The 25,809-nt window shown below is 44.1% G+C and overlaps 2 protein-coding genes across 2 annotated transcripts in view; one reads left to right on the plus strand and one right to left on the minus strand.

Moving 5' to 3' along the window:
* The window catches only part of ccdc14 (coiled-coil domain containing 14), a gene marked incomplete at its 3' end in the record, with an annotated part of 32,398 nt that extends 28,059 nt beyond the window's left edge, over window positions 1–4,339 (plus strand). The window contains exons 11-12 of the mRNA XM_083634322.1: window positions 652–754; window positions 3,712–4,339. Coding sequence (XP_083490448.1) covers window positions 652–754; window positions 3,712–4,339 — 731 coding nt within the window. The remainder of the gene's footprint in view (window positions 1–651; window positions 755–3,711) is intronic.
* A 7,383-nt stretch (window positions 4,340–11,722) lies between these two features.
* The window catches only part of LOC310774280 (putative ATP-dependent RNA helicase DDX4), a gene marked incomplete at both ends in the record, with an annotated part of 249,099 nt that continues 235,012 nt past the window's right edge, over window positions 11,723–25,809 (minus strand). The window contains 4 exons of the mRNA XM_083634323.1: window positions 11,723–11,785; window positions 12,225–12,323; window positions 12,960–13,230; window positions 24,713–24,812. Coding sequence (XP_083490449.1) covers window positions 11,723–11,785; window positions 12,225–12,323; window positions 12,960–13,230; window positions 24,713–24,812 — 533 coding nt within the window. The remainder of the gene's footprint in view (window positions 11,786–12,224; window positions 12,324–12,959; window positions 13,231–24,712; window positions 24,813–25,809) is intronic.

Raw genomic sequence — 25,809 nt, forward strand, 5'->3', positions numbered from 1 at the left:
ATTTTCAGACGCTGAAACCATGCTGTATTCAACTGCTAATGCTTACATAACTACTAACTCTACAAACTAACTCTTTTAGACAGAGAAAGCACACATTCTATTAGTTCTTTTGAGATATTGTGTGTTCACAAAATCCTAACAGAAACGAATCCTCGGCTCTTGAAAGATGAGCCAGAATCCTCAAAAAAACCCTCTGGCAGAAGCTAACTACAGTATTGAAAAACGGCTGGCAGTGAATGTGTTAACATACACAAATAGTGTAGTAGCCGTACTGTACTGTACTGTAGCTGCTACCATTACGTATGTCTAATGTTTAATTGTATGTTTAATAAGGTATATGCTATTTGCACCTGTATGTCAAATACGTCAAATTTAAGATGTAGAAGCACGTCTACAGTATGCACATTACATGTGCACCTATATGCACTGTCTCTGACTTGTCTTATGTTGTAAATGGAGTCCACAGCACAAGAATTTCACACGTGATACTTGTACCATGGAGTGACAATAAAAATCTTGAATCTAAGAGAGAAAACCTTAATTTTGACAGTGGGCGGAGCCTTTTAAATGGAATGCAGTAAGCTCGACTTGCACAATTACTGCCGTGGTAAATCAAAGTGTGTGTGTGTGTGTGTGTGTGTGTGTGTGCAGACCTGGAGGACTCTCGCAGCAGGCTGTTGGAGAGTGAGAGAGAGAGGAGTGAAGTGGCCTCGCTCGCCCAGCAGAGACTAGAGGAAATCCAAAGCCTTAAGAGGTAAGAACCAAGCCCCAACCTCTGCTTCTGAAAAACTGCAGTTTCTCTAATGACCACTTGAGGCTGGCTGCAAAAGCAAGTGAATCCCCCATAGACCCTCACGTTAAAATGCCCAACTTTACAGCAGAAATAAACATGTTTACAAATGTTTTGGTCAACTTAGCCCTTTATAATTAGTATACAGTCATACAAAAAGAAGTCTGATTGAAAGTGTCTTCTCACTTGAGTTATGAGCTCAGTCAACACTTTCCTAATGAAGTTATGGTCTCAATCACTAGTAAATTATGGTCCCATTTAGAGTCAAATAGATGATAAAGCAGACTATGTTTTGGGGCTTGATTGACAGGTCGCCTGTCCAGTGATCGCACAGCTCACTGATCACGGACCAATAGCAGGCGGCGCTGCCGGTCCTCTCGTTCAAATATGGTCACTCCTGGCTAAAAAATGAAAGATGGGAGTCTACAAAGCAATGGGTGAGGTCACGATGGCTACGTCCATATTTACAGTATATACACTCTCTGGGCTGAAGGAGGCCTGGGGAATTCCTTCCTGGAGGATTCTCTCCTGGAGGATTCTCTCCTGGAGGATTCTCTCCTGGGGGATTCTTTCCGGGTCTTTTCCAGGATCATTCCCACTTGGCGATTAAAATGCTGCAGAGTGCAGACGAGCATCAATGGATTCAGTGACATCATGGGTTCCAAGTGAGCTAAGCTACTGGTGTTATATGTGCTTCTCCAGATCCACTACACTGACTACAGTATATCAGAGATAGATCACTCATCCACGCTGTGTAGGACTCGGAGCAGAGTAATGACTTGCCTGGTTAAATAAATTGCAATAAAATTTCCTCTGAAAGGCTTCCTGTTGGAAAGCAATAAGACAAATGTCCCTGCAGCATGGTATAAATACAAGTTGAGCTTAGAGCAGAGGGGTTTTCAAAGTCTGAGACTGTGGGCCTCCCCTCAGATGCTGACACTTGGACAAAGCCCCCCTCCATCATGATTATGTTATTTGATCCCATTGACACTCAACAATTGAGCCAAGATAGCCTGATATTGCTGTTGACATATTCAGACACCAAATACATACAAGGGACTGTCTGAAAGCATTAATTTATTTCTGACTCTGGGAAAGCACTGTATCTCTGAGCTATCTCTTTAACCAAATCACACACATTTCTATGGGACCTCCTTTTGAAAATGTATTTTTTCAGTGCCATTCACTGAGTCTCCCCTGAAACTGTTTGGGGCCCCCCTGGGGAGGCCTGCCTCCCACTTTGAATAACCCCTGAGCTTAGAGAAATGAAGCTAACCAACTGCACCCAAAGTAGACATTTTAATTCCAACTCATGTAATATTCAGTCAATATAATGTGTGGCCTGAGGTGCTTGTGTCATGTCACTGCTGCAAATTGTTGGCAATGAGCCACAGAAGGTTGATAATTAGTTTTGCATTTTGAGTGATTTGGTTACTTTCATTCCGTAGTACATCATGGCAAATAATTATTTTCATAAAACAAAAGGCAAAGCATTTATGTTCATGGATTTGTAAAATATGTTTTAATAATGTTTAAAGCTCTGTCGCCTCACAGCTCGAAGGTCCTGGGTTCGATTCCCACCTGGGACGCTGTGAACGCTGAAGGAATGCGTGCCCGTCCGCATGTCCTCGAGTGCCCACCGCCCGGGTGGGGTCGTCAAAAGGGCCTTTCTGTGTGGAGTTTGCATGTTCTCCCCGTGCCTCCCGGGGGTTTCCTTCATATAGGAACCCCTTCACCAAAACATGCAATATCCTGGTTGCTGATGTGGTGCCTCCTCTGGTCGTGAAGGGTGCCTGTTTGGAGGGAGGGGAACTGGTTGGAATAGTGTGATCCTCCCACGTGCTATGTTCTACCGGTGAAGCTTCCCCTGTCAGGTGAAAATAAGCGGCTGGCTAACTGCCCATGTCTCGGAGGAAGCATGGAGCCAGTTTTCAGCTCCCCCCAGATCGGCAGAGGGTGGAGCAGCAACCAGGATAAATATAAATTAGCACTAATGGGGGATAAAATGGGATACAAAATCGGGGGGGGGGGGGGGGGGGGGTTGTTTAAAGCTTTTTTTCTCACTTTTTACTTTTTGACACATAACAGATTAAAACACTCATAACCTTTGATCTGAGCTACATGTATCTGTCATTCAAAAAGTTAAATGTAGGGGAGAGTTTCAAATTTATGGAAATGTTGAAAAATGAAAATGTCAAAATTGCCACCATGTGAAAGGTTTTTGCAGAGCGCACCACGCATATAGGCTACAGTATAACATCCCATTTGGACCTAAGTCTTTGTTGTTAGTGATTCAGATATGAGGAATCCCAATAAACCAGATATTGGCAGTAGATAACATCAGATCTCCACGTGGAGTATTGTTTGCAAACATTGAGTGTGTTTACATGCAGACAATAAACAGTTTATTAGCGGATTTCTGGAGTTACCTGATTATTCAAATGGTCATGTAAACAGCATAAACCGATAAGCTTTATCCGTTTATGGCCGTTATCAGGTTATGAATAAACCGATAAACATACCTAGGTTTTTGGCCAATAACCTGTCTTTTCAGTGCATGTATACAGCGTATCAGGTTTCTTGTGGGTTTATACATCTGCGCATGTACAAGTTGCATGTAAAAAGTTGAATTACCGCCGCCTTCTGGAGAGAAATCTGACTAATTGACTGAATCATGTAAACCCGGGTTTTTCCTATTGTCGGATTATTAAAGTGCATGTAAACGCAGAAATCAGATTATTGCCATAAACTGATTACTCACAGTTATCAGTTTATTGGTGTGCATGTAAACGCACTCACTGTTATTGTGTTACTTATGGATGGCCTTTTATACTGAAGATAAAGTATTCCTCTTTTTGCTGGGGGGACCCCCAAGAAGTAGACCTTTCAGCCTCTAACTGACCTGTCTGTTTCTCTGGCAGGATTCTTCACAGTCGTGAATGCTCAGACCCTTCCACAGTGATTGACAGCTCTGTGGCGTGGGGCCCTCCTCTCACCAAGCAGCTCCTCGAGCGACACGGGCATGGCCGGGAGCCCGCCCCCGACCCCGTCAGCCAATACCTGCTCTCCCTGGGTCAGAGTGGGCGTGTCCTGGCCAGTCACACAGACACACAGCCGGAGCCCACGGCGAGTATCGACGAGGTCATTGGAAGGAGCGCGTGCGCAGAACAGAAACCGTCTTTCGCCCCACTGAGAGAAACAATGTCATCACATCCTATTATGGGGTCACAGCAAGGGGGCGGTCCTCCAGTGACCTCATTGGCCCAGTGCCAAAGTTTGGACACCGTACTCGGGCTCCTCCGCCAATCACAATCTCTCGCCAGTCCTCACCTTGACCAATCACACGGCCTCAGCTCATCATCTGTAGAACAGCGCGAAAAGGGGCGGGACTTAGACCTCTCCCAATCCGAGGTGGGATCTGCCGCGTCCGATTGGAGCTCAGGCTCGGGATCGACCTTTGACACCAGGGACGAGGTGGCCTTCAGGGACGGCTTGGCGGCGCTAGATGCCAGCATCGCCAATCTGCAGAAGACTATACGGGGGACCTGAGGAGGTGATCAACTCAGTATGCCTCAAAGTGCTTACAGCTTATGGACTAAGCTCATTTTTAATCATCTCAATTCTTTCAGTTTTGTTCTTTAAATATTAGACACGTAACCTCCGTTATGCCGCATTTTGGTTGATTCTAATGTGTTCTATATAACCCTGCAAGGTTGGAAATATATTAAATGTTTTTTCTTGATTGTGATTGACCCATACCTAAATAAATTAACAAATATCTACAGTCAGGTCCATATAGATTTGGACATTGACGCATTCATTTTTGGCTCTGTACACCACCACAATGGACTTGAAATGGAACAATCAAGATGTGCTTTAAAGAGCATGGTACAGGTAAAGAAAATGTTTTGGGCTCAAGATTACCATGGGGGGAAAAATGTGTGTGTATATATATATATACAGTATATATATATATATATTGAGATATATACAGTGGGTTCGGAAAGTATTCAGACCCCCTTAAATTTTTCACTCTTTGTCATATTGCAGCCATTTGCTAAAAGCAATTCATTTCATTTTTTTCCTCGTTCATGCACACACAGCACCCAATATTGTCAGAAAAACACAGACTTGTAGACATGTTTGCAGATTTATTACAAAAAAACACTGAAATATCACATGGCCATAAGTATTCAGACCCTTTGCTCAGTATTGAGTAGAAGCACCTTTTTGAGCCAATACAGCCATGAGTCTTCTTGGGAATGATCCAACAAGTCTTTCACAAATTGATTTGGGGATCTTTTGCCAATCCTCCTTGCAGATCCTCTCCAGTTCTGTCAGGTTGGATGGTGAACGTTGGTGGACAGCCATCTTCAGGTCTCTCCAGAGATGCTCAATTGGATTTAAGTCAGGACTCTGGCTCGGCCATTCAAGAACATTCACAGAGTTGTTCTGAAACCACTCCTTCGTTATTTTAGCTGTGTGCTTGGGATCATTGTCTTGTTGGAAGGTGAACCTTCGGCCCATTCTGAGGTCGTGAACACTCTGGAAAAGGTTTTTGTCCAGGATATCAATGTACTTGGCTGCATTCATCTTTCCTTCAATTGCAACCAGTCGTCCTGTCCCTGCAGCTGAAAAACACCCCCACAGCATGATGCTGCCACCACCATGCTTCACTGTAGGGATGGTATTAGGCAGATGATGAGCAGTGCCAGGTGTTCTCCACAAATACCGCTTAGAATTAAGACCAAAAAGTTCGATTTTGGTCTCATCAGACCAGAGAATTTTATTTCTCAGAGTCTGGGAGTCCTTCAGGTGTTTTTTTGCAAACCCGATGCGGGCTTTCATGTGTTCAGCACTGAGGAGAGGCTTCCGTCGGGCCACTCTGCCATAAAGCCCCGACTGGTGGAGGGCTGCAGTGATGGTTGTCTTTCTAGAACTTTGTCCCATCTCCCTGCTCCATCTCTGGAGCTCAGCCAGAGTGATCTTTGGGTTCTTCTTTACCTCTCTCACCAAGGCTCTTCTCCCCCAGATGCTCAGTTTGGCCGGACGGCCAGTTCGAGGAAGAGTCCTGGTCGTCCCAAACTTCTTCCATTTAAGGCTTATGGAGGCCACTGTGCTCTTAGGAACCTTAAGTGCAACATAATTTTTTTTGTAGCCTTGGCCAGATCTGTGCCTTGCCACAATTCTGTCTCTCAGCTCTTCAGTCAGTTCCTTCGACCTCATGATTCTCATTTGCTCTGACTTTACACTGTGAGCTGTAAGGTCTTATATTGACAGGTGTGTGCTTTTCCCAATCAAGTCCAATCTATATAATTAAGCACAATGAAGGTGTAGGCCCATCTCAAGGATGACCAGAAGAATTGGACAGCACCTGAGTTAAATATACAAGTGTCACAGCAAAGGGTCTGAATACTTATGGCCATGTGATATTTCAGTGTTTTTTTGTAATAAATCTGCAAAAATGTCTACAAGTCTGTGTTTTTCTGACAATATTGGGTGCTGTGTGTGCATGAACGAGGAAAAAAATGAAATGAATTGCTTTTAGCAAATGGCTGCAATATGACAAAGAGTGAAAAATTTAAGGGGGTCTGAATACTTTCCGAACCCACTGTATATATATATAGAGATATACCGATCCTTTCCAAAAAAATAGATTATCATGGAAATAATATGGATAACCGTGGACTTCAGCAGATTGTCAAGCAAAGACGATTCAAGAGGACTCCCTCTGAATCTCTGCCAAAATATGAAAAATGAAACTGAGGCTAGAAATATTTCACTTTGTGTGTAATGAATCTATAATCAATGAAAGTTTCACTTTTTGAAAGGAATTATGGGAAAAAACTAACTTTCCATGATATTCAAATTTTTTCGAAAGGATCTGTATCCTATAGAGATGTATATATATAGATATATATAGAGAGATGTGTATTTATAGATATATCTCTATACAACAGGTAGTTCCGGCCGAGCAATTTGATTGGACAAGAGGGATCCTACCAGTGCCGATATTTCATAACGCACTGGCTCTTCACTGTGTGTAGATCACTCCGCTTCAAAGCTGCTCTAATCAACAAAACGCTTCACAGTTGTAGAGTAGACTGTAGTAAAGTAGACAGCCTACATTTTCAGCAAAGCAGAAAGCTGAGGGGACTATTTTTGTTGGCGGAGGAATAAATAGAGAAATAATATATTTTCTCAGCTTTTTGTCATTTTTTTTAATCAGCTTTGTTTAATAGAACTGTTGTATAAAAGCAATATCACACTCAAGGTCGTGCTGTTGTCCAATATCGGCACTGCTGTGATTATCTGCGGCCTCGTGCCTGCGACCGAATCACAGCAGTGCCGATATTAGCCAACAGCACTCCCTCTCGTGTGATATTTATATATACATATATATATAAATATATATACATCTATATCTCTATATACAGTGAGTTCGGAAAGTATTCAGACCCCCTTAAATTTTTCACTCTTTGTCATATTGCAGCCATTTGCTAAAAGCAATTCATTTCATTTTTTTCCTCGTTCATGCACACACAGCACCCAATATTGTCAGAAAAACACAGACTTGTAGACATTTTTGCAGATTTATTACAAAAAAAACACTGAAATATCACATGGCCATGAGTATTCAGACCCTTTGCTGTGACACTTGTATATTTAACTCAGGTGCTGTCCAATTCTTCTGATCATCCTTGAGATGGGCCTACACCTTCCTTGTGCTTAATTATATAGATTGGACTTGATTGGGAAAAGCACACACCTGTCAATATAAGACCTTACAGCTCACAGTGTAAAGTCAGAGCAAATGAGAATCATGAGGTCGAAGGAACTGACTGAAGAGCTGAGAGACAGAATTGTGGCAAGGCACAGATCTGGCCAAGGCTACAAAAAAAATTCTGTTGCACGTAAGGTTTCTAAGAGCACAGTGGCCTCCATAAGCCTTAAATGGAAGAAGTTTGGGACGACCAGGACTCTTCCTCGGACTGGCCGTCCGGCCAAACTGAGCATCTGGGGGAGAAGAGCCTTGGTGAGAGAGGTAAAGAAGAACCCAAAGATCACTCTGGCTGAGCTCCAGAGATGCAGCAGGGAGATGGGACAAAGTTCTAGAAAGACAACCATCACTGCAGCCCTCCACCAGTCGGGGCTTTATGGCAGAGTGGCCCGACGGAAGCCTCTCCTCAGTGCAGAACACATGAAAGCCTGCATCGGGTTTGCCAAAAAACACCTGAAGGACTCCCAGACTCTGAGAAATAAAATTCTCTGGTCTGATGAGACCAAAATCGAACTTTTTGGTCTTAATTCTAAGCGGTATTTGTGGAGAACACCTGGCACTGCTCATCATCTGCCTAATACCATCCCTACAGTGAAGCATGGTGGTGGCAGCATCATGCTGTGGGGGTGTTTTTCAGCTGCAGGGACAGGACGACTGGTTGCAATTGAAGGAAAGATGAATGCAGCCAAGTACATTGATATCCTGGACAAAAACCTTTTCCAGAGTGTTCACGACCTCAGAATGGGCCGAAGGTTCACCTTCCAACAAGACAATGATCCCAAGCACACAGCTAAAATAACGAAGGAGTGGTTTCAGAACAACTCTGTGAATGTTCTTGAATGGCCGAGCCAGAGTCCTGACTTAAATCCAATTGAGCATCTCTGGAGAGACCTGAAGATGGCTGTCCACCAACGTTCACCATCCAACCTGACAGAACTGGAGAGGATCTGCAAGGAGGATTGGCAAAAGATCCCCAAATCCATTTGTGAAAGACTTGTTGGATCATTCCCAAGAAGACTCATGGCTGTATTGGCTCAAAAAGGTGCTTCTACTCAATACTGAGCAAAGGGTCTGAATACTTATGCCCATGTGATATTTCAGTGTTTTTTTGTAATAAATCTGCAAAAATGTCTACAAGTCTGTGTTTTTCTGACAATATTGGGTGCTGTGTGTGCATGAACGAGGAAAAAAATGAAATTAATTGCTTTTAGCAAATGGCTGCAATATGACAAAGAGTGAAAAATTTAAGGGGGTCTGAATACTTTCCGAACCCACTGTATATCATATATCTACATATATATACATACATACAGATATACACATCTATATCTCTATATATATATCATATATCTACATCTCATATATATACAGATATATGATATATATATACACACACATATATACATATATATATAATATATACATATTCTTCGTAAATTGGATGTTTATCTCACTATAACCATGTTATCCATTCAGAATAAGGTTTTAATGTTACAATGTTATAACATTCTGATTATCACGCCAAATTACCCCAATTATATAAATATCTGACCACGAGCTGAGCCCGGCCCAGAGGAATAGAAGGGAAATTCCGGTCGGGCAGAGAATCTAACCTCTAGTGCAGTGGTTCTCAAAGTGGAGTCCGGGGGTCCTTGAGGGGGTCCCCAGCAAACAGAATAATTTGTTTTCACTATAAGTCCATCGATACGTAACATAATGACTGAATGTATGACTTATTTCGCTCATGGGTTTCATACACGTTCTATAATAAAACATCTAAAAGCTAAAACCTTATGGGGACCCTGGGACAAAATCTTATCAAATGGGGGTCCGTGGTCTAATCTGTGTCAGTTTAGAGGTCCTTGATGTGAAAAAGTTTGAGAACCACTGCTCTAGTGAATAAATTATAAGTAAAAGCTATTGTATAGATTTACAAATGAGACAGTCCAGTCTGGAGTCTATTGGTGCTCACACTATATTAGAACAAGCTCTGGGTGGCCAAAAATAGTGTCACTGTCACTGGAAGAAAATATTTACACCTGTATGACAGCTGAACATCTAAGAATTTAACTAAACCCGAAGTTGTTTTTTTGTCAAACCTTTTGACTGGTACTATATCTGAAGATGGATATGCAAATGTTCTAGGAGACTAACTTTACTCAAGTATAAGTGAAATAACATTTAGTTTTCAGGGGACCCAAGTTACAGATGATACAAACACTTTTATAGAGAAATAAATGGTGCAAAGCACATACTGTTATAGAAAAGTAAATCTGTAATTCTCCAACCTCCGGGGTACTACACACACGTGACCCAGGTAGGACGAAACCCTTTCCCCCTCTGCAAAAAAAAAGAAATCTTGGAAACACTGCAACATGAACATTCTAAAATGCCCCTAGCTAACTTCCTGATACAATGTTAAAGCCCCAAACACACTGGAAGCGTCTCACGCTTCACGTTTTGAAGTCCACCTGTTGTTTTAAATGGCCGAACACGCACTAGAGGCGTTATGAGGCACGTCAAACTTCCTTGACACCCTGACTCCAAAATTGTTTCCATTTTAGGATCCAGCAGCGACCAATGCGCTCTGAGCCCCCTACCCCCCCCCCCCCCCCCTCCCCTCTTACACTCTCCAAACAAATCAAATAAATATAGCAACCATATAAAATATAACGCTACACTATAGCAAAACTGAACAAAGTGAGAATGCTCTTCTAAACACATCGCCTACCAAAATATATTTCCCTGCATGTCATGGTGAGATTAGATTGGCAAAAGTTTGGACAGACTGGATTGCTTCATTTCCTCATCTTCCGGCAGCACTGCCTTTTTTCTCTCCACTCTGCATGTAGGACGATTACAGCCTCTGAATGACGGCGGCTCAAAACTACAGCATAACAACTTATTCATCAGTCATTGTGCCTGCCTACATATTAATTAGTGACCTTTCCCCCAAAATACTCATGGTTCTGTGCTCTTGGTATTTGGTATCCTATCTGATGCCTGCAGTGCGCTATACGAGGGATCAGCCGAGTAGCATTTTGGTAAACAAACCGCGTCACTGGGTGGCAATGGAATCCTATGGAGACTGAGCTTTGGGAGGCTTGAGTGTCTGACTCTAGCCAGCTAACTCCGTTTACATTTTAAAAACTGCGACAGTTCACACAACTTTGACACGACGTGAATATATTATACATCAAACTCTTGAGCTAATTCTGCTCACTCAGAATGTCAAAATATAAGCGGTGTGATGTATAGTTTTTGAGATATTAACGTTTGTTTGGCACAAGTCATTAACTGCCGCGGGGTTCCGCATTTCCGGGTGGCAAGTGTGACGTCAGGCTGATTCAGGCACATCAAAGGAGGCGCGTCAATGAATGCTTTCTGTGCGTTTAGGGCTTTACAGTCTATGATGCTAATACAATAGGTGACAGGAAATAAAACTAGGTTTCAAACTGTTTCCTAGCAACACCATTTTTGGAAAACTACAGTGACCGTTTGAGGAAGGACATACAGTATTTTAAATGAGTAAAAAAAAAGACTTTGCTTTGAATAACATTTATTCTTATTTTTGAAGCTTGGAACAGGCTCCAACGTCAACCTCGACTTGGAGCCTTGCTGACAGCAGCTAGACCGTTGACAGCTTGACGAGGGGGTCTCAATCGAGTGAGTCAATTGTGTGATTTCACTAGGATTTCAGTGACGACAAGTTAGCCCAAGGAGAGAATGCAGTGCATATACTTAGTAATTAGCTTTCACTCTCTCCTGTTATCTCCCCATCTACATTATATTATACTATACTTGCGCTGTTCGCGTCAGCTGCGTTGAGTCACATTTTCGGAGAGCCGCACGCCAGCTGGGCTCGGTGCAACCCTCGGCACATTCGGCGAGGGCTTTGACGCTGTGGCATGTTTTTCATATTAGAAAACCAATTTTAGTGCAAAAGTATTTTTTTGTTAAATAAAAGTGATGATTCAAAAAATCAAATGAAAAACAGACAAGAATTCAACGTAAACATCAAAGTCAAAGTAAACAACAACAAAGCCTGCAGGAACAAAATAAAAACAACAACAAAGCCTGCAGGTCCAAGGGGAACAGCTGAGAAAACTCAAAAGGAGGTGGTTGCTGTGTGGCTGTGCTGCCTGTGGGGTCTACTCCCACACCTCGTCAGCGGGCTGGCTCACTGAGCTGCCGTGGTTTTGGAAAGATCCGCCCTGAGAGAGAGAGACAGAGAGGGAACACCGTGAACACAGCACCAGGCAGGGTTCCAACACCTTCTTAAACATCTAATTCAATGACTTTTTTTATGGTCAGTCTGTCTGCTTGACAATCCTATTTTGTTGCAATAAAAATGATTGAAGTGAGATGAACAGACTGGGAACTTTATCTCATTTAGATAAAACACATGTTGACAAAGTCTTTTTCCTTTGGGGGACATCATTTGCAGTTGAAAAAAGGTCATAAATCACAATATATCGCAATACTATCGTATCGTGACTTAAGTATCGTGATAATATCGTATCGTGGGGCATCAGGTGATTCCCACCCCTACTATTTCGCTCTATTTTACAAAACTCTCAAGGCCTTGATTATTTTTTCTCTCAAATTCACAAACTTCCAAGGCTTTCCAGGCGCTGTGGGAAGGCGAGTTACCTTTCGAGAGTCTGTGGAGGCAAACATCTTCCCAAAGCTTGTAGGACCGTGGCCGCCCACCGCCGAGTCCTCCAGCCACGAGGGCACCTCCTGCTGTGCCTGTCAACCACATTCACATTCAAAAATGTGTTATTGTAAGTCGCTTTGGATAAAAGCGTCTGCCAAATGACGTAATGTAATGTAATGTATGTCCTAGTCTCACCAACGATGGAAAACTAAATGGAATGGAAGATTCAAAAAGCCGATACAGTGTCAATACTTTGTGACGGCACCAATAGTCGCCCCTACAATATTGTGGAAATATTGATAAGAGGTATTTCAGGACTCGAGACTAACAACGTCCCGTCGTCCCAGACATGATAATATATGTTGGTCTCGACCGAGTTTCAAGATGGAGACCAGTCACGTTACCTCATATCACAATAGCAATCAGCTCTCAACGTCTGTTATGACGTGTGTCTCGTGACTCATCACCCCATCCAGCCAATTAGCCCCTGTCAATATGACGTCTGTTATGACGTCGCTGCTGAGCCTATGACGTGGCAGTATATATATAGCCATGGTCAGGGCGTCATCAGCCTCTTCCTGGCCGTTCACCTTAGTGGTGGCTGTACCTGGGCCGATCGTCTTCTCTGGAGCTGCGTTTCGCCTACTCTATGTTAAGTGCTTGTGTCCATATCACCCAGTGCTACTGTATGTTGGCAGAAGTGCTGTGTGATGCTTCAGGCCTCCTACCTTAGAGAGGACTCTGACCAGAGAGACGGCCAGCTCGCTGTCTCGCTCAGGGTCAAAGAAGGCCACGGCCCTCCCCGTGTTCCCGCAGCGGCCCGTTCTCCCGATGCGGTGGACGTACTCGTCGATGTTTTTGGGGAGGTCAAAGTTGACGACGTGCTGCACGTCTGGTATATCCAGACCTCGGGCAGCTACAGAGGTGGCTACCAGGACGGGACAATTGCCTGAACGGAAGTCTCCCAGCGCCTGCTCCCTCTCCCTCTGCTCACGGTCTCTGTAGAGCAGAACACACAGCTCATCACAACACAGCGCCTGCTCTCTCTCCCTCTGCTCACAGTCTCTGTAGGGTTGCCACGATTAGTCGACTAGTCGCGATGACCAAAATCGTCGAGGTATTTGGTAATCGACGTCATCGCATGTTTTGTTTTAGCTGAAGCTTGTTTCCCTGAAGCTGCTGCCTGCGATGGCCTCACTGGCTGGCTTGGCTCCAGGCGTCTCCGGCCTGTCTTTGATGCACATGCGCAGTACCGATCATCCGGGGAAAACGTGACATCACCGGAAAAACAAGCAGCTTGCCCCTTCAGCTTGCTCCCAGTGCTCCACAGAAAAAAATGTCTAGCCGTCGCGTCCTCATACGTCTAAAGTGTGGGAGCATTTCACCCACAATAATGTGAAGTTCAAAATCTGCTAAATAAGCTGAACTCGCTTGTCATGGCAGCACGAGTATGATGCGCGAGCATCTCAAAAAGAAGCACGTTGTGGCGAATGCAGATGAAGGCTAATTAGCTTGTTAGCTCACTGCCAACCGCAACACTCATCGAGTGCCAATGACGTCTAAAGACGTCAATTCAAATAGTAACGTAGAGTAGGGATGTCGACGGTTAACCGTTAACCGGTTAACCGCCGACAACGTCATTGGTCGGTTAAGCATGTCGGTCAAACGGTTAATTTGCATATTAAATTGGCATACAACGTGTTGCCAATATGGTGTTTTTTTTCCCTCCTTCGCGGTAAGCAACAATGTTAACGTAGCCTAAGTAGTTACTGTAGCAGCATTATATAGGAATTAAAAGCTCCTGCCACTGCCAGAACAACATTCATTTAGAGAAAGGCTTTTCCAAATGGAAAAGCAGTGTGCACTGTCCGCCTCTCCCCCCGCGTGCGAGATGTGCTCTGTGATAAACTCAGCTCCACACATGCGCCACACCCCCGCCTCCCCTCTGCTTTGACCAGACGGGAGAAGACGCCCTGCCCTGTGCAGACTACAGCGAGCCAGTCAGTCATGCTCCTTCTGTGTTCCAGCCACTGTCATGAGACCATGAGGTTACTTTCAATGACGCGTTTCAAAACAAGCTGCGTCTTCCACATCGATTCACTGAGGAATCCACACTTTTACCGTAAATTGAGTTCTCTCCGGGTCTGTCTGTCTCTCAGGTGTAATAATCCCACAACGATTACAGCAAGAGTGAGAATGCTCTTCTAAACATATCGGCTATTAATATATAATTATTTCTCTGCATCTCATATTAGATCGGTAAAAAGTTTGGACAGCCTGCCTCATTTGTTCATCCTCCCGAGTCCCGCAATGCTGACAGCTGTCAGCGTGCGGACTTGCTGCACTCGTCATGTCGTGCAGCCGGACACACAGAGAGCATAATAGCCACCTACAGCCCTCGTCGCAGATAAAGAGAGAGAGGGAGAAGCGTGGAGAGAGAAGCAAACAATTGTTTTGCAGATCTCAAAAGCAGGTAAACCACTGTTGAATTAGTGAGAATGTCAGGAGGAGAGAGCAATAAGCACTTCGTCAGTGCGCCCTGCAGCGTGAAGGCTTGGGGCAGTGTCGTGATGTGCTCTTCAAAGTGGAAATTCGTTCAATAATAGCGACACGTTTCGTTCTGAGCTTTTAAAATTAAATTTTTAAATTTTATTAGACTATTTACGACACCTGCAATAAGATAATTCATTTAAGAATTGTGAGCGTGAGTATGGGTTTTTTCCCTCCGTATTTCCCCCTTCTGCAAATGCGTGCAGCTCCTATAGCCTATCCGAGGAATGTTTTTGTTTAGATGGCTGGAAAGTTCAACTTGTCTTCTCGTTTTGTTAATGTGTTTTTTTCTGCTTGTAGATGTAAAAATAAACGCTTTCTACTGAAAAAAAATCAAGCATTTGGTAGGCCTAATGGTTTAATGGGGCACAGACAGTAAAATAGCGCATTTTAATCTTCTCGGTTAACCGACAGTTGTCGGCTAATGAGTGTCGGTTGTCGGTCAAGAAAAATTATGATTTTCGACATCCCTAACGTAGAGTGCCAATGACGTCTAAAGACGTCAATTGCGTTTTTTGACGGTGGGACGTGGATCAAAGTCTGGTGCATCTCCTGTAAAAATATGGGGGATGTGGAAGGTGTATAAGCTATTTTACGGACCCATTAGGTGGCGACAGTGCTCTCCAGATTAGAGAAAGGCGAGGAAAAACAGCAAAGAAGCCGTGATGAAAGGGAAACCGATGCATGCTGGAGCCAGAGCGGCACAGATTGCTCTGGCTGGAGCCAACGTTAGCTGCGAACAGCAGCCAATCCGCTCCCACAACTGAGCCCCTCCGTCTCCGCTGCGACAGTCCCTCCACACGATCAGCCGCCAGAAAAGGAGCACCCGACACCGAAAAGCCAAACCCTGGCGAAAAGCCAAACCTTTGGCTTTTCGGTGTCGCGCTGGGAGGGCGCACAAAAACGGCGGAGGGCTCCGAAAACAGACGCCCGGTGCAGCGCGCGGGGGTGAGTTTCTCCAAGCTCCAGCATGCAGGCTGTGTGTCAGTGTGGGGATGAGTCTCTGCCAGCAACGGCATGCAGGCTGTGTGTTAGTGTGGGGGTGAGTTTCTGCCAGCTCCAGCATGCAAAGATCCGTCGCCTGACGCAGGCAGCAGAGACCCGAGCAGAGCCACCAGAGACACTCCCACGGAGGAGGAGCCTGCAGCCGAGGGGGGTGGGGCACGCAGGGCACCACACAACACCCACCCAGACAGCAGGCTCGATGGACAGATTGGCAAACACAATCTGGAATACCTGATGCCCACCAAGAAGGTGTAGGGTCTGCGCACGCAGGGGCCAGCGCTGCTGGTTGCAGCTAAAAAATATTATTTTGCCATCAAAATTCCTTTGTTTTCGCTGTTTTATTGAAGGAAATTATTTTTGAGGTGTCACTACATCAGAAAATATTAGCTTCAGAGTCAGTGATGTGCTTGAAATGCTTCATTTCACAAAAGGCTCATTATCTCAGCTTCTAGTTTGAAACGTCTGTTTTTGGTGAAACCAACCTATCTTCTACTGCTGATAACTAAAGAACGGAAAATTATATCAATAAACTTTTTTTTGCTGATGATACAAGAGAGTCTCATCGTTCTTTGTGCGTGTTCGGTGTTTACATAGTAATATCACACAATATTCTGTGGGTCTTGAGAAATCACTGAAAACACTCTGAAAGGGCTGGCACTGGGAGCATCCGTTTTCCAGAAGTGGCTGGCAGCCAATGAGTTAAGTTTTAGCTGATAACGTTAGCTATTGGCTAACGATATTAACGTTAAAAGCCTGCTGTAACGTTGTCATCATAGCAACGTTAAGCTCATGTGTTACTGACGGGAATACTGGAAACCTCATTTTACTCCGCAGTTTGCACTCTCTACTTACGACATTTAAAAATGTGTTTGATGCCTGAGAAGACTGAAACAAATGTAGCTAGAGCGAAAATTCTTTAAGAGAGACCTAATTATCATCATTCACTCTCTTTTTATTCATTCACTCTTCTAGGAGAATCCCTTAGTCGTCACTGGTCACGGGCACTCATTCAGCTCTTCAGTCATTCACTTCTTTCCCTCTTAAGAGAAACCCTCTAATTGTCTCGCCCACTCATTGATAAAATTACGTCATCAATCACTCCTTTTCCCGCTTCTATCTAGCGTCACTGTTTGTGGGAGTTAACGTTCATTTTAGGCCAATCAGAGTAAGACACCTTTTCCCATTCAGCCTATCACCATCAAGCTGTCAAAGCTAAAAGCTCTCCGTTCTCTCTGTGTGATCTGTTGCTTTTCAGTACGTTCCTGCGATGCGTTGGTCATTCAGTGCTGCTGCCTGCTTACTTCTCTGCTGTCTCCGGTCTCGTTACGCCGTCATGCTGCTCGTGCTGTCACCCACAAGGAGTTCATTCATGCTGGCATTTTCGTTCATGGATTCTGTCGGGCAAGTCATGCTTATGTTGTCATGCTGCGCCACACGGCTTGCTTGCGCCTGCCTACCTGTCACTCTGTGCAGCCCATGGTGATTCCTGTCCACACACGCAAGCGCCCCGGACCACCGCGCCTCTGTTCGTCCGTCATGACTCTGTCCCCGGCTCCGTCGGCTCCTAATTCGCACGGCTTCAGCAAGACTCCGAGAGTTTCACTTGAACAGCAATGCACTGGCCCTGACGCGCAGGGAAGCTGGTATCGATCATAGACTGTAAAAGGTATCGATATTCCACTTGTTGGAAGCATTCGGCTAAACTCCTTGCTACCGTCCAAGTCAAGTCTCCGCTCAGAATTAACCATTCAGAAATCAGCTCATGTGTCAAGTTCTCCACTCAAGAATAATCATTTACTCGAATCATGCTGTTCAGCGCCATACGCAAATCGTGACGTCATCTGCAGACCCAGTCCACCCAGCGCTAAGCATGCTGGGAGATGTAGTCATCACTTCACTCTACTTCACTCTATCAAAGCTGAGTATTCTACACCATCGCACTAAAACAGGCTAATCATTCAAGCTAATCATTCACGCTCATTCCCATGCTTGCATCACATGATCAAATTTGCTGGTTCAAAGTTCTATCAACTGTTTTCCCACAAACTCTGCCGCATTTACAGGATTTCTCATCTTAAATTATTAATTTAATTCACATGATGCACTCGAATCTCGATCATTCATATGGCCAAATCTAGTTTATATATTTTAATTTATAAATGTAGTTGCAATAATGTGTAAAAATGTTCATGGGTCTAAATCAAGGTTAAAATTCTGCACATGATCTCGTGCGTGATAAGCTAAGATCATGATAGATCTAACTTCGGTGCAGTGTTTGCATGCACGTCTCACTCTAAATGCTCAAATCAGCCCATTCAGTGGCAGGATGTGCGTAAGCATGCTCATGAATGAGTGTACTGCGAGCACAGTCAAATGGCTCGCTTCAAGGTTCCCTTCATGGCTAAGGAACCATGTGTTGAGACTATAATGTTTAAACATGCTCTAAGTCAGCATAATCAAAGAAGCAGTCGTCTTGGTCTCAAGTTGGGACTTAAATTAAGGTCATGCAATATATTTGTCAGTCACATGTGTCAGCCATTTTGTAACTTTTCATAGTCAGCCATTTTGTCAGGCTGGTGTATTCTGTGTCCTCTGGCACTGTGCAGAGGGTGGCAGGGAGTGAGCATCTGGCTCATGGAGCTGGGCTTCCAACTTGGGAAAGCTAACGTTATCGCGTCTGTCCTACTCTTGTCAAATGCTCTGTTTTGCGTGCATGGTCTCAAATCATTTACGTACCTGGCAGCAGGTTCATGTCATGTCTTAAATCTTTTGCATCATTCAATGTAATTATTTATGTAACCTAGCTCGTTCTGAAACCATTTAAACGTGTCGGCATTCGTCAGTTCTTTGCAGCATATTCTAATTCAGTCATGTTGTCTGAGCTGCTTTCCCTCAGATTGACTGGCAGGAAATCAATGGTGGATGGCGTTCCCATGAGGCAATGGTCGCAGCTTCCTCTCCAGTAGCCTTAACCAGGTCTCAACAGCAGCCATCGCATGCTTCTTCGGAAACTTCAGCAAGTATTCATTCGCATCTGTTAACCTAATGCATTGCATTGCTTACAGACAATACATAGCAACTTCAGCCAAAACAAGCAATTCCTCCATCTAACTAATTGCTTACTCGAATATAAATGTACGTATTCATGCATACATGTGCTGATGTTCATGTGTCATCATGCTGTTTCGATGCTCAGCTCAAGCCCAGTATAAGCGTCATGCTTCCCTCAGACGACAGCTCACCCAGTCACTGTTTGATGGTGAGATGAGGCGGAGCAAACAAGGGATCCCAGGTGACATGAGGAGATCATCCTAATAAGCAAGTCATGTTTAATTCCATCTGCTCATCTAGGTGTTTTCAGTCTACAGTGTTCATCGCTAATATTGTGATCAGTGCTAAAGTTGTTCCAGCTGGATAATTGGAACGGCATTACTTTTTTCTATAATGAGCTGGTTAACTCCTCAGATTCTCTCAAATTTTTCACGGATGCTGCCCCATCCGTGGGTTTTGGGGGGTTCTATCAAGGCCAATGGTTTGCTAGCCCCATGCCCTCTGAATTTGCTAACTTCGATCAGTCATCAGCTTTGTATGAGATATTTCCCATCACAGTTGCTTGTCACATATGGGGTCATCACTGGAAGCGTAAACGTATCGCAGTGCTATGTGACAACCAGGCAGTGGTTGACATCATCAATAGAGGGCGCTCTTCCTCCAAAGACATCATGCCATTCATGAGATGTATCACCTGGTCTTCTGTCACTCAATTTCATTCTGTCTGCTCGTCACGTGCCTGGGCACCTAAACACACTGGCTGACTCTCTCTCCCGTTTTCATTTTCAGACTTTCCGGAGCATCTGTCCCGAGGCCATGCTTATTCCCTCTCAAGTTCCCCCTCTTCATGTCCTAATGTTGCATTAGAGGGAGGCACCTCTATGCAGGTGTATCTTGATTCAGCGAAAGTTTATATGAGACGAGGGTTAGCAGTTTCCACTGTTAAAACGTATGACCTTGCTTGGTCTATCTTTTGTGTTTTCTGTGTCTCTGTTAAAATGCCTCCCAAACCAATCTCTATTAAAACTGTCTGTGCATTTATCTGTTATTGCACCGATGTCCGCCGTTTTAAACCTCCTTACATTCGAGGACTAATTGCAGGCATTCAATTTAATGCTAGATGCTATGATCCATCTTTTCCTAGCCTATATTTAAATCCTGCTATTAAGTTATTGCTTAAAGGGATATCTAAGGTTTGTTCCCCTGTTCCCGATCACAGAAAACCCATCACTCTGTCTGTCCTTCATGTCATGATATTAGCTCTCAGGAATGGATATTTTTCCCCCTATGTGGACTCCATGTTAGAGGCTGTTTTCTTTTTAGCTTTTTATGCTTTTCTTAGAAGTGGCGAATTTTGTAATTCCTCTCTGTCTTTTGATTCTAATAGAGATGTTACGTTTTCTGATCTGGCTTTTCATGCCAGTCATTATAGTCTTCAATTAAAACATTCTAAACGTGGAGGTGCTTGCTCCGTAATCGTAGCTCGCACGGGTTCCCAATTTTGCCCTTTCAGATCCATGCTTAAGTATTTACATGTTAGGCCCAGGTATAGTCCTTCTTCTCCGTTGTTCATCATCCCTGGGGATCTCCCCATGACTAAATATTGGTTTGTTAATCATTTAAAATTACCGTAGTTCTTATTAAATGTAAAATATCCCCTGAGCATTATTCAGGGCACTGTTTTAGAATAGGAGCTGCAACTTCTGCTGCCAACCAGGGGATGTCGTCCTCCTCTCTGCAACTACTGGGGCGCTGGTCTTCCTCCGCCTTCCACACATACATCCGCCCTGACATCAATGTCGTTCTCTCTCATCAAAAATCTCTGAAACCTTGATTGGTAAGTCATTTCCATTACTGGTGGTGGTTCTTCTCAATTCATGTCACTCATGGTCTTGGTCTCCTCATAATTGCACGTGTTAAGCAGCGTCCATCGAGTCGCCCTACACATCTAGGCTATTCTACTTTAATCACTCTTCTCATAATTGCACTTGTTTGCAGAGACCACAAGAGTCTCCCTTCTCAACAGCCTCCATGTGGCTTCATTCGCATCAAAGAACGCACATCAGAGACCTCAAGAGTCTCTCTTCGCATCAGCCTCCATGTGGCTTCATTCGCACATTAGAGCCTACAGGCTCTTCGCATTTTCGGCTGCTGCGGCCATTTCACCATTAACCTCACGGTTTAGCTCTGGATCGTTCTCCCTAAACGGTCGCCATACTCCAGCTAATATCAAGTAGGCTCATGACCAGCAGAGTCATTGTGGCTTACCTGAGCATTTGGCATCATCCTGAATCTTTCATGTCTAATTGTTCTTTATTATGTTAATAGATTCCTGCTGCCTGGTAAGGTATCGATCGAAGTCTCTCTCCTCTGGTACGTATTCTCATTCATTTTTTGGGGGGATCTTCATTCCTATTCCTGGCTGATCTACCCCTGCTGATCATAACGTCATAATCAAGCTGACGTTATGATGGAGTCTAATCGCCAAAAATAAACTCTTATGTGCCTACAGGCTCATGTATCTTATCATCTAATAAATCCTTGTCATTCTAGAAATGTGTCTCTCTGATTGAAATGTAGCTAGAGCGAAAATTCTTTAAGAGAGACCTAATTATCATCATTCACTCTCTTTTTATTCATTCACTCTTCTAGGAGAATCCCTTAGTCGTCACTGGTCACGGGCACTCATTCAGCTCTTCAGTCATTCACTTCTTTCCCTCTTAAGAGAAACCCTCTAATTGTCTCGCCCACTCATTGATAAAATTACGTCATCAATCACTCCTTTTCCCGCTTCTATCTAGCGTCACTGTTTGTGGGAGTTAACGTTCATTTTAGGCCAATCAGAGTAAGACACCTTTTCCCATTCAGCCTATCACCATCAAGCTGTCAAAGCTAAAAGCTCTCCGTTCTCTCTGTGTGATCTGTTGCTTTTCAGTACGTTCCTGCGACCCGCCTCCACCCCATTCTCCTCCAGTCCTCTAAGATCTCAGATTCAGAAGCTTCGCCACCAAGACCAAGACCTCATCTGTCACCACCACCAGGTCTAGACTCCACGGGGGGGATCTTCATTCCTATTCCTGGCTGATCTACCCCTGCTGATCATAACGTCATAATCAAGCTGACGTTATGATGGAGTCTAATCGCCAAAAATAAACTCTTATGTGCCTACAGGCTCATGTATCTTATCATCTAATAAATCCTTGTCATTCTAGAAATGTGTCTCTCTGATTGAATTTATTTTTGTTGATATTTTTGTTGCATACATAGTGAATAGTTTTTGGTTCCATTTCCATTCCACGTAGTAGTGCCCTAATTTTATTTTGCATTATTCATTCAATGGATAGTACATATTTCATTGCACTACATGTTTTCAATTTCAATGTGTACTATTTTGCGGTTTTGCAATTTGCACTATATTACATTTATTACCGTAAATTCCGGACTATAAGACGCACCGGTCTATAAGCCGCGGGACCAAAATTGACTATTTTTTTCTTCTATAAGCCGCACCGGTCTATAAGCCGCGGGTGTTTTGATGTTTAATTACCATATGAAAGGGTTCGTGCACAGAGAGGAATGTCGGGAAAGAGATGGATGTTTGGGGAAGCTCCCATTTATTAACATTTCAACAAAACAAAACAAAAGTCAGGTCACTAATCCCCAGACAAAATCACACAACAATAGGCTATATGTGCAGCAAACCTGTAACCAGAGAAGTCAAGTCACTAATCCTCGTCTTCCTCTTCTTCCTGCGTACTGAAACCACCAAAGTCCTCATCTTCAGTGTCGGAAACGAACAGGTTCAGGGTGGCTTCGTCAACCACTCTCCTCTCTCCTTCATTGTCACTCAAAACCAACGAACTCCTCTTCGTCACTGTCGGCATCGAACAGCCTCTGAAGCCTCTGACGGCCCTCAGCGCCAGCTGTGGCGGCTTCATCCTCTTCATCCCGCAGCAGTCCAGCGTTTTGGAACCCGTTGGTGATTGTGGATGTTTTCACACTCCTATAATATTCCGCTTCTACTGCTCGTCTTGTTGTGAATATTCCTTGATCTTCCTTTGTGTGAATTCGCCGAAGTTTGTGATTTTCTCCTGGTAGTCGGGGGAGGGAGTTGGCCGAGTGGCCGTTTGCTTACCGTAATTACCATATGTAAGTGGTCACGCACAGAGGGGATTGTCGGGAAAGAGATGGCTGTTTGAGGAAGCTCCCATTTACCGTATTACCGTAACATTTCAACAAAACAACATAACACAACACCACCGTTGTTTATTTTTACAGTGCACACAGTGTCCGCGGTGTGGTGAAAAGAGGGCAAGAGAGGAAATTAAAACAGAAGTGGATTTATAGTTAGAAAGAGTGCTAAAGAAGAGAGAATTCCGTTTTTTATTTTTTTATTTTAGTTACTCACAGTACTATTGACCAGTCCAACTCAAAAGATATTCGGCAGTTTCACTTTGAGCTCTTGTTCCGCCGCTGTCCATCAATGGTTATGACGAGTCTCGCTGGGTACAGTACGCCAAAGCGATATCCATTGACTCGATGATGCTGTTGTATGTTGCGCGTTTCTGTTGCACCAACGCGGACGGTGAGGGGCTTCTTCCCCGCAGCCTGGAGGATGAGTTGACGGTCGGGCCAGCGGAGTAGGCAGATGAAGATGGCCCTCGGTGGCAGGCCGGGGTCTGGACGTGGCCGAGGCGCCCGGTGTGCCCTGTCCACCTCTGGTGGTTTCTCGCCTTCCTTCAGGTCCAGGATGTAACACAGGATTTTGCCACGAAAGCGTCCATGTCACCCATCTCAGCTCCCTCTTTTACATTGATCAGGCGAATGTTATTTCTTTTACTCCTGCTGATTAAGTCATCAACCTGCGTGTGCAGGGTTTCGATTTTGCATTTTATCCATTTTCGGACTCACTGTGTTGTTTTTGTCCTCCAGTGCGCGGATGCGCTTTTCCGCATTATAAACTCTGTTCACGGTTGCCTTAGTTTCTTTAGTGAGTGAGTGGATGGACTTCTGCACGTTTTCAAACTTGTTTTCAAGCTGCTCAAAACCTCTGAGCGATGTCGGACTTAATCGATAGTGTTTCACGGAGTAAAAGTTTAGCCCAAGCCGTGTATCTCCAGCCTCCAGCAGGTGAGTCATTTCCTCATTCATGGCGTGATTGCTTCGTCTTTTTCTTTCTGCTTACCTGTGTTGTGTTATGTTATGTTATGTTGTTAAAAGAGGGCAAGAGAGGAAATTAAAACAGAAGTGGATTTATAGTTAGAAAGAGTGCTAAAAAAGAGAGATTTTTTTTTTTTTTTTTTGGAAAAAATCCATAGATAAGCCGCACCGTTATATAAGCCGCAGGGGCCAAAAAACGGGAAAAAAGCCGCGGCTTATAGTCCGGAATTTACGGTACATGCAAGTACATTGATGCCAGAAATAAATATGCTGCTACACGCTCTAAACTTTAAAGTTCATGAAAATATTATTTTTGAGTGAATTATCATCTTAATTGATGATAGCTAAATCAGAGCGATTGAGTAATTGTGCGATATGATCCGATAAGTTGACTAATCGTTCAAATAATCGGTGACTAGTCGACTATCAAAATAATCGTTTGTGGCAGCCCTAGGTCTCTGTAGAGGAGAACACACAGCTCATCACACACAGCACCTGCTCTCTCTCCCTCTGTTCACAGTCTCTGTAGAGCAGAACATACAGCTCATCACAACACAGCGCCTGCTCTCTCTCCCTCTGCTCACGGTCTCTGTAGAGCAGAACACACAGCTCATCACAACACAGCGCCTGCTCTCTCTCTCTTTCTCATCACAGGCTCAGCTCGTCTGCATCCAGGCAGCACAGTGGGAACAAGGACAGCACCTGCACCACTTACCCATGAATACTGGTGGTGGCGACCTTCTCCTGGCACAGGAAAGTGGCAATGAAGTCAGCTTGTCTCTTGGTCTCCACAAACACCATGGTGCGCTCACTTCCTGCAATAGACACAGAGTCGAGTCAAATCAAGTTGATTCATGTAGGGCAGGGGTGGCCAAACTTTTTTGGTTGTGGGCCGCATACAGAAAAATATAAGGAGTCGCGGGCCAAACAATATTAAGCGCGTCAGTTTTCGCGGCAAAAAAATTGGACCAGAAAACCCTTCCATCAAAAATTGAATTTCTACCTAAATAAATATATGACATAGTTTATTGATGCGCTCACCTATTACAATGGGTATTTCTGTATGTTATCAAATTTTATTTTCCTGTGCCAACAGGTTAAGACAGAGATAATTTAATATAACATTAAACATTAATTCATTTTTTTATTTTTTTTAATAAATAGACCATGTCAGGGTGCCCAAGTATAACCCATTTTCAATGGTTTTAAATTGAAAAAACAAAATGGGGGGAATCCGTTTTTTTGTTTTTGTTTTTCAGTTTCTTTTTCTTAATGTTTTTGTTTTCAGTTTTTTCCCCCGTTTTCGTTTTCCGTTTTAAACTTTGAAACAGAAAAAGGGAAAAACGTTTTTAGCAAAAAAAAAAAAAAAAAAAAAACTTTTTTTTTTTTTACTTTTTTTTTTCTAAATTCATGGCGGGCCACTTAAAAACGGGCAGCGGGCCGCAGTTGGCCCGCGGGCCGTAGTTTGGCCACCCCTGATGTAGGGCATCCGGGTAGTGTAGCGGTAGATTCCCTGCCTACCAACACAAGGGTCGCAGGTTCGCGCCCCCGTGTCACCTCCGGCTTGGTTGGACACTTGGCTGTGTCTGCGGGCGGGAAGCCGGAGTGGGGTTATGTGTCCTGGTCGCTGCACTGGCGCCTCCTCTGGTCGGTCGGGGTGCCTGTTCGGGGCAGAAGGGAACTGGTGTGATCCTTCCACATGCTACGTCCTGCTGGTGAATTCCCCGCTGTCAGGTGAAAAGAAGTGACTGGCAACTGCGCATGTGTCGGAGGAAGCATGGTGCTAGTCTACAGCTCTCCCTAGATCGGCAG

The sequence above is a fragment of the Poromitra crassiceps genome, assembly GCF_964638095.1.
Source record: "Poromitra crassiceps genome assembly, chromosome: 3".
NCBI lineage: Eukaryota > Metazoa > Chordata > Actinopteri > Beryciformes > Melamphaidae > Poromitra > Poromitra crassiceps.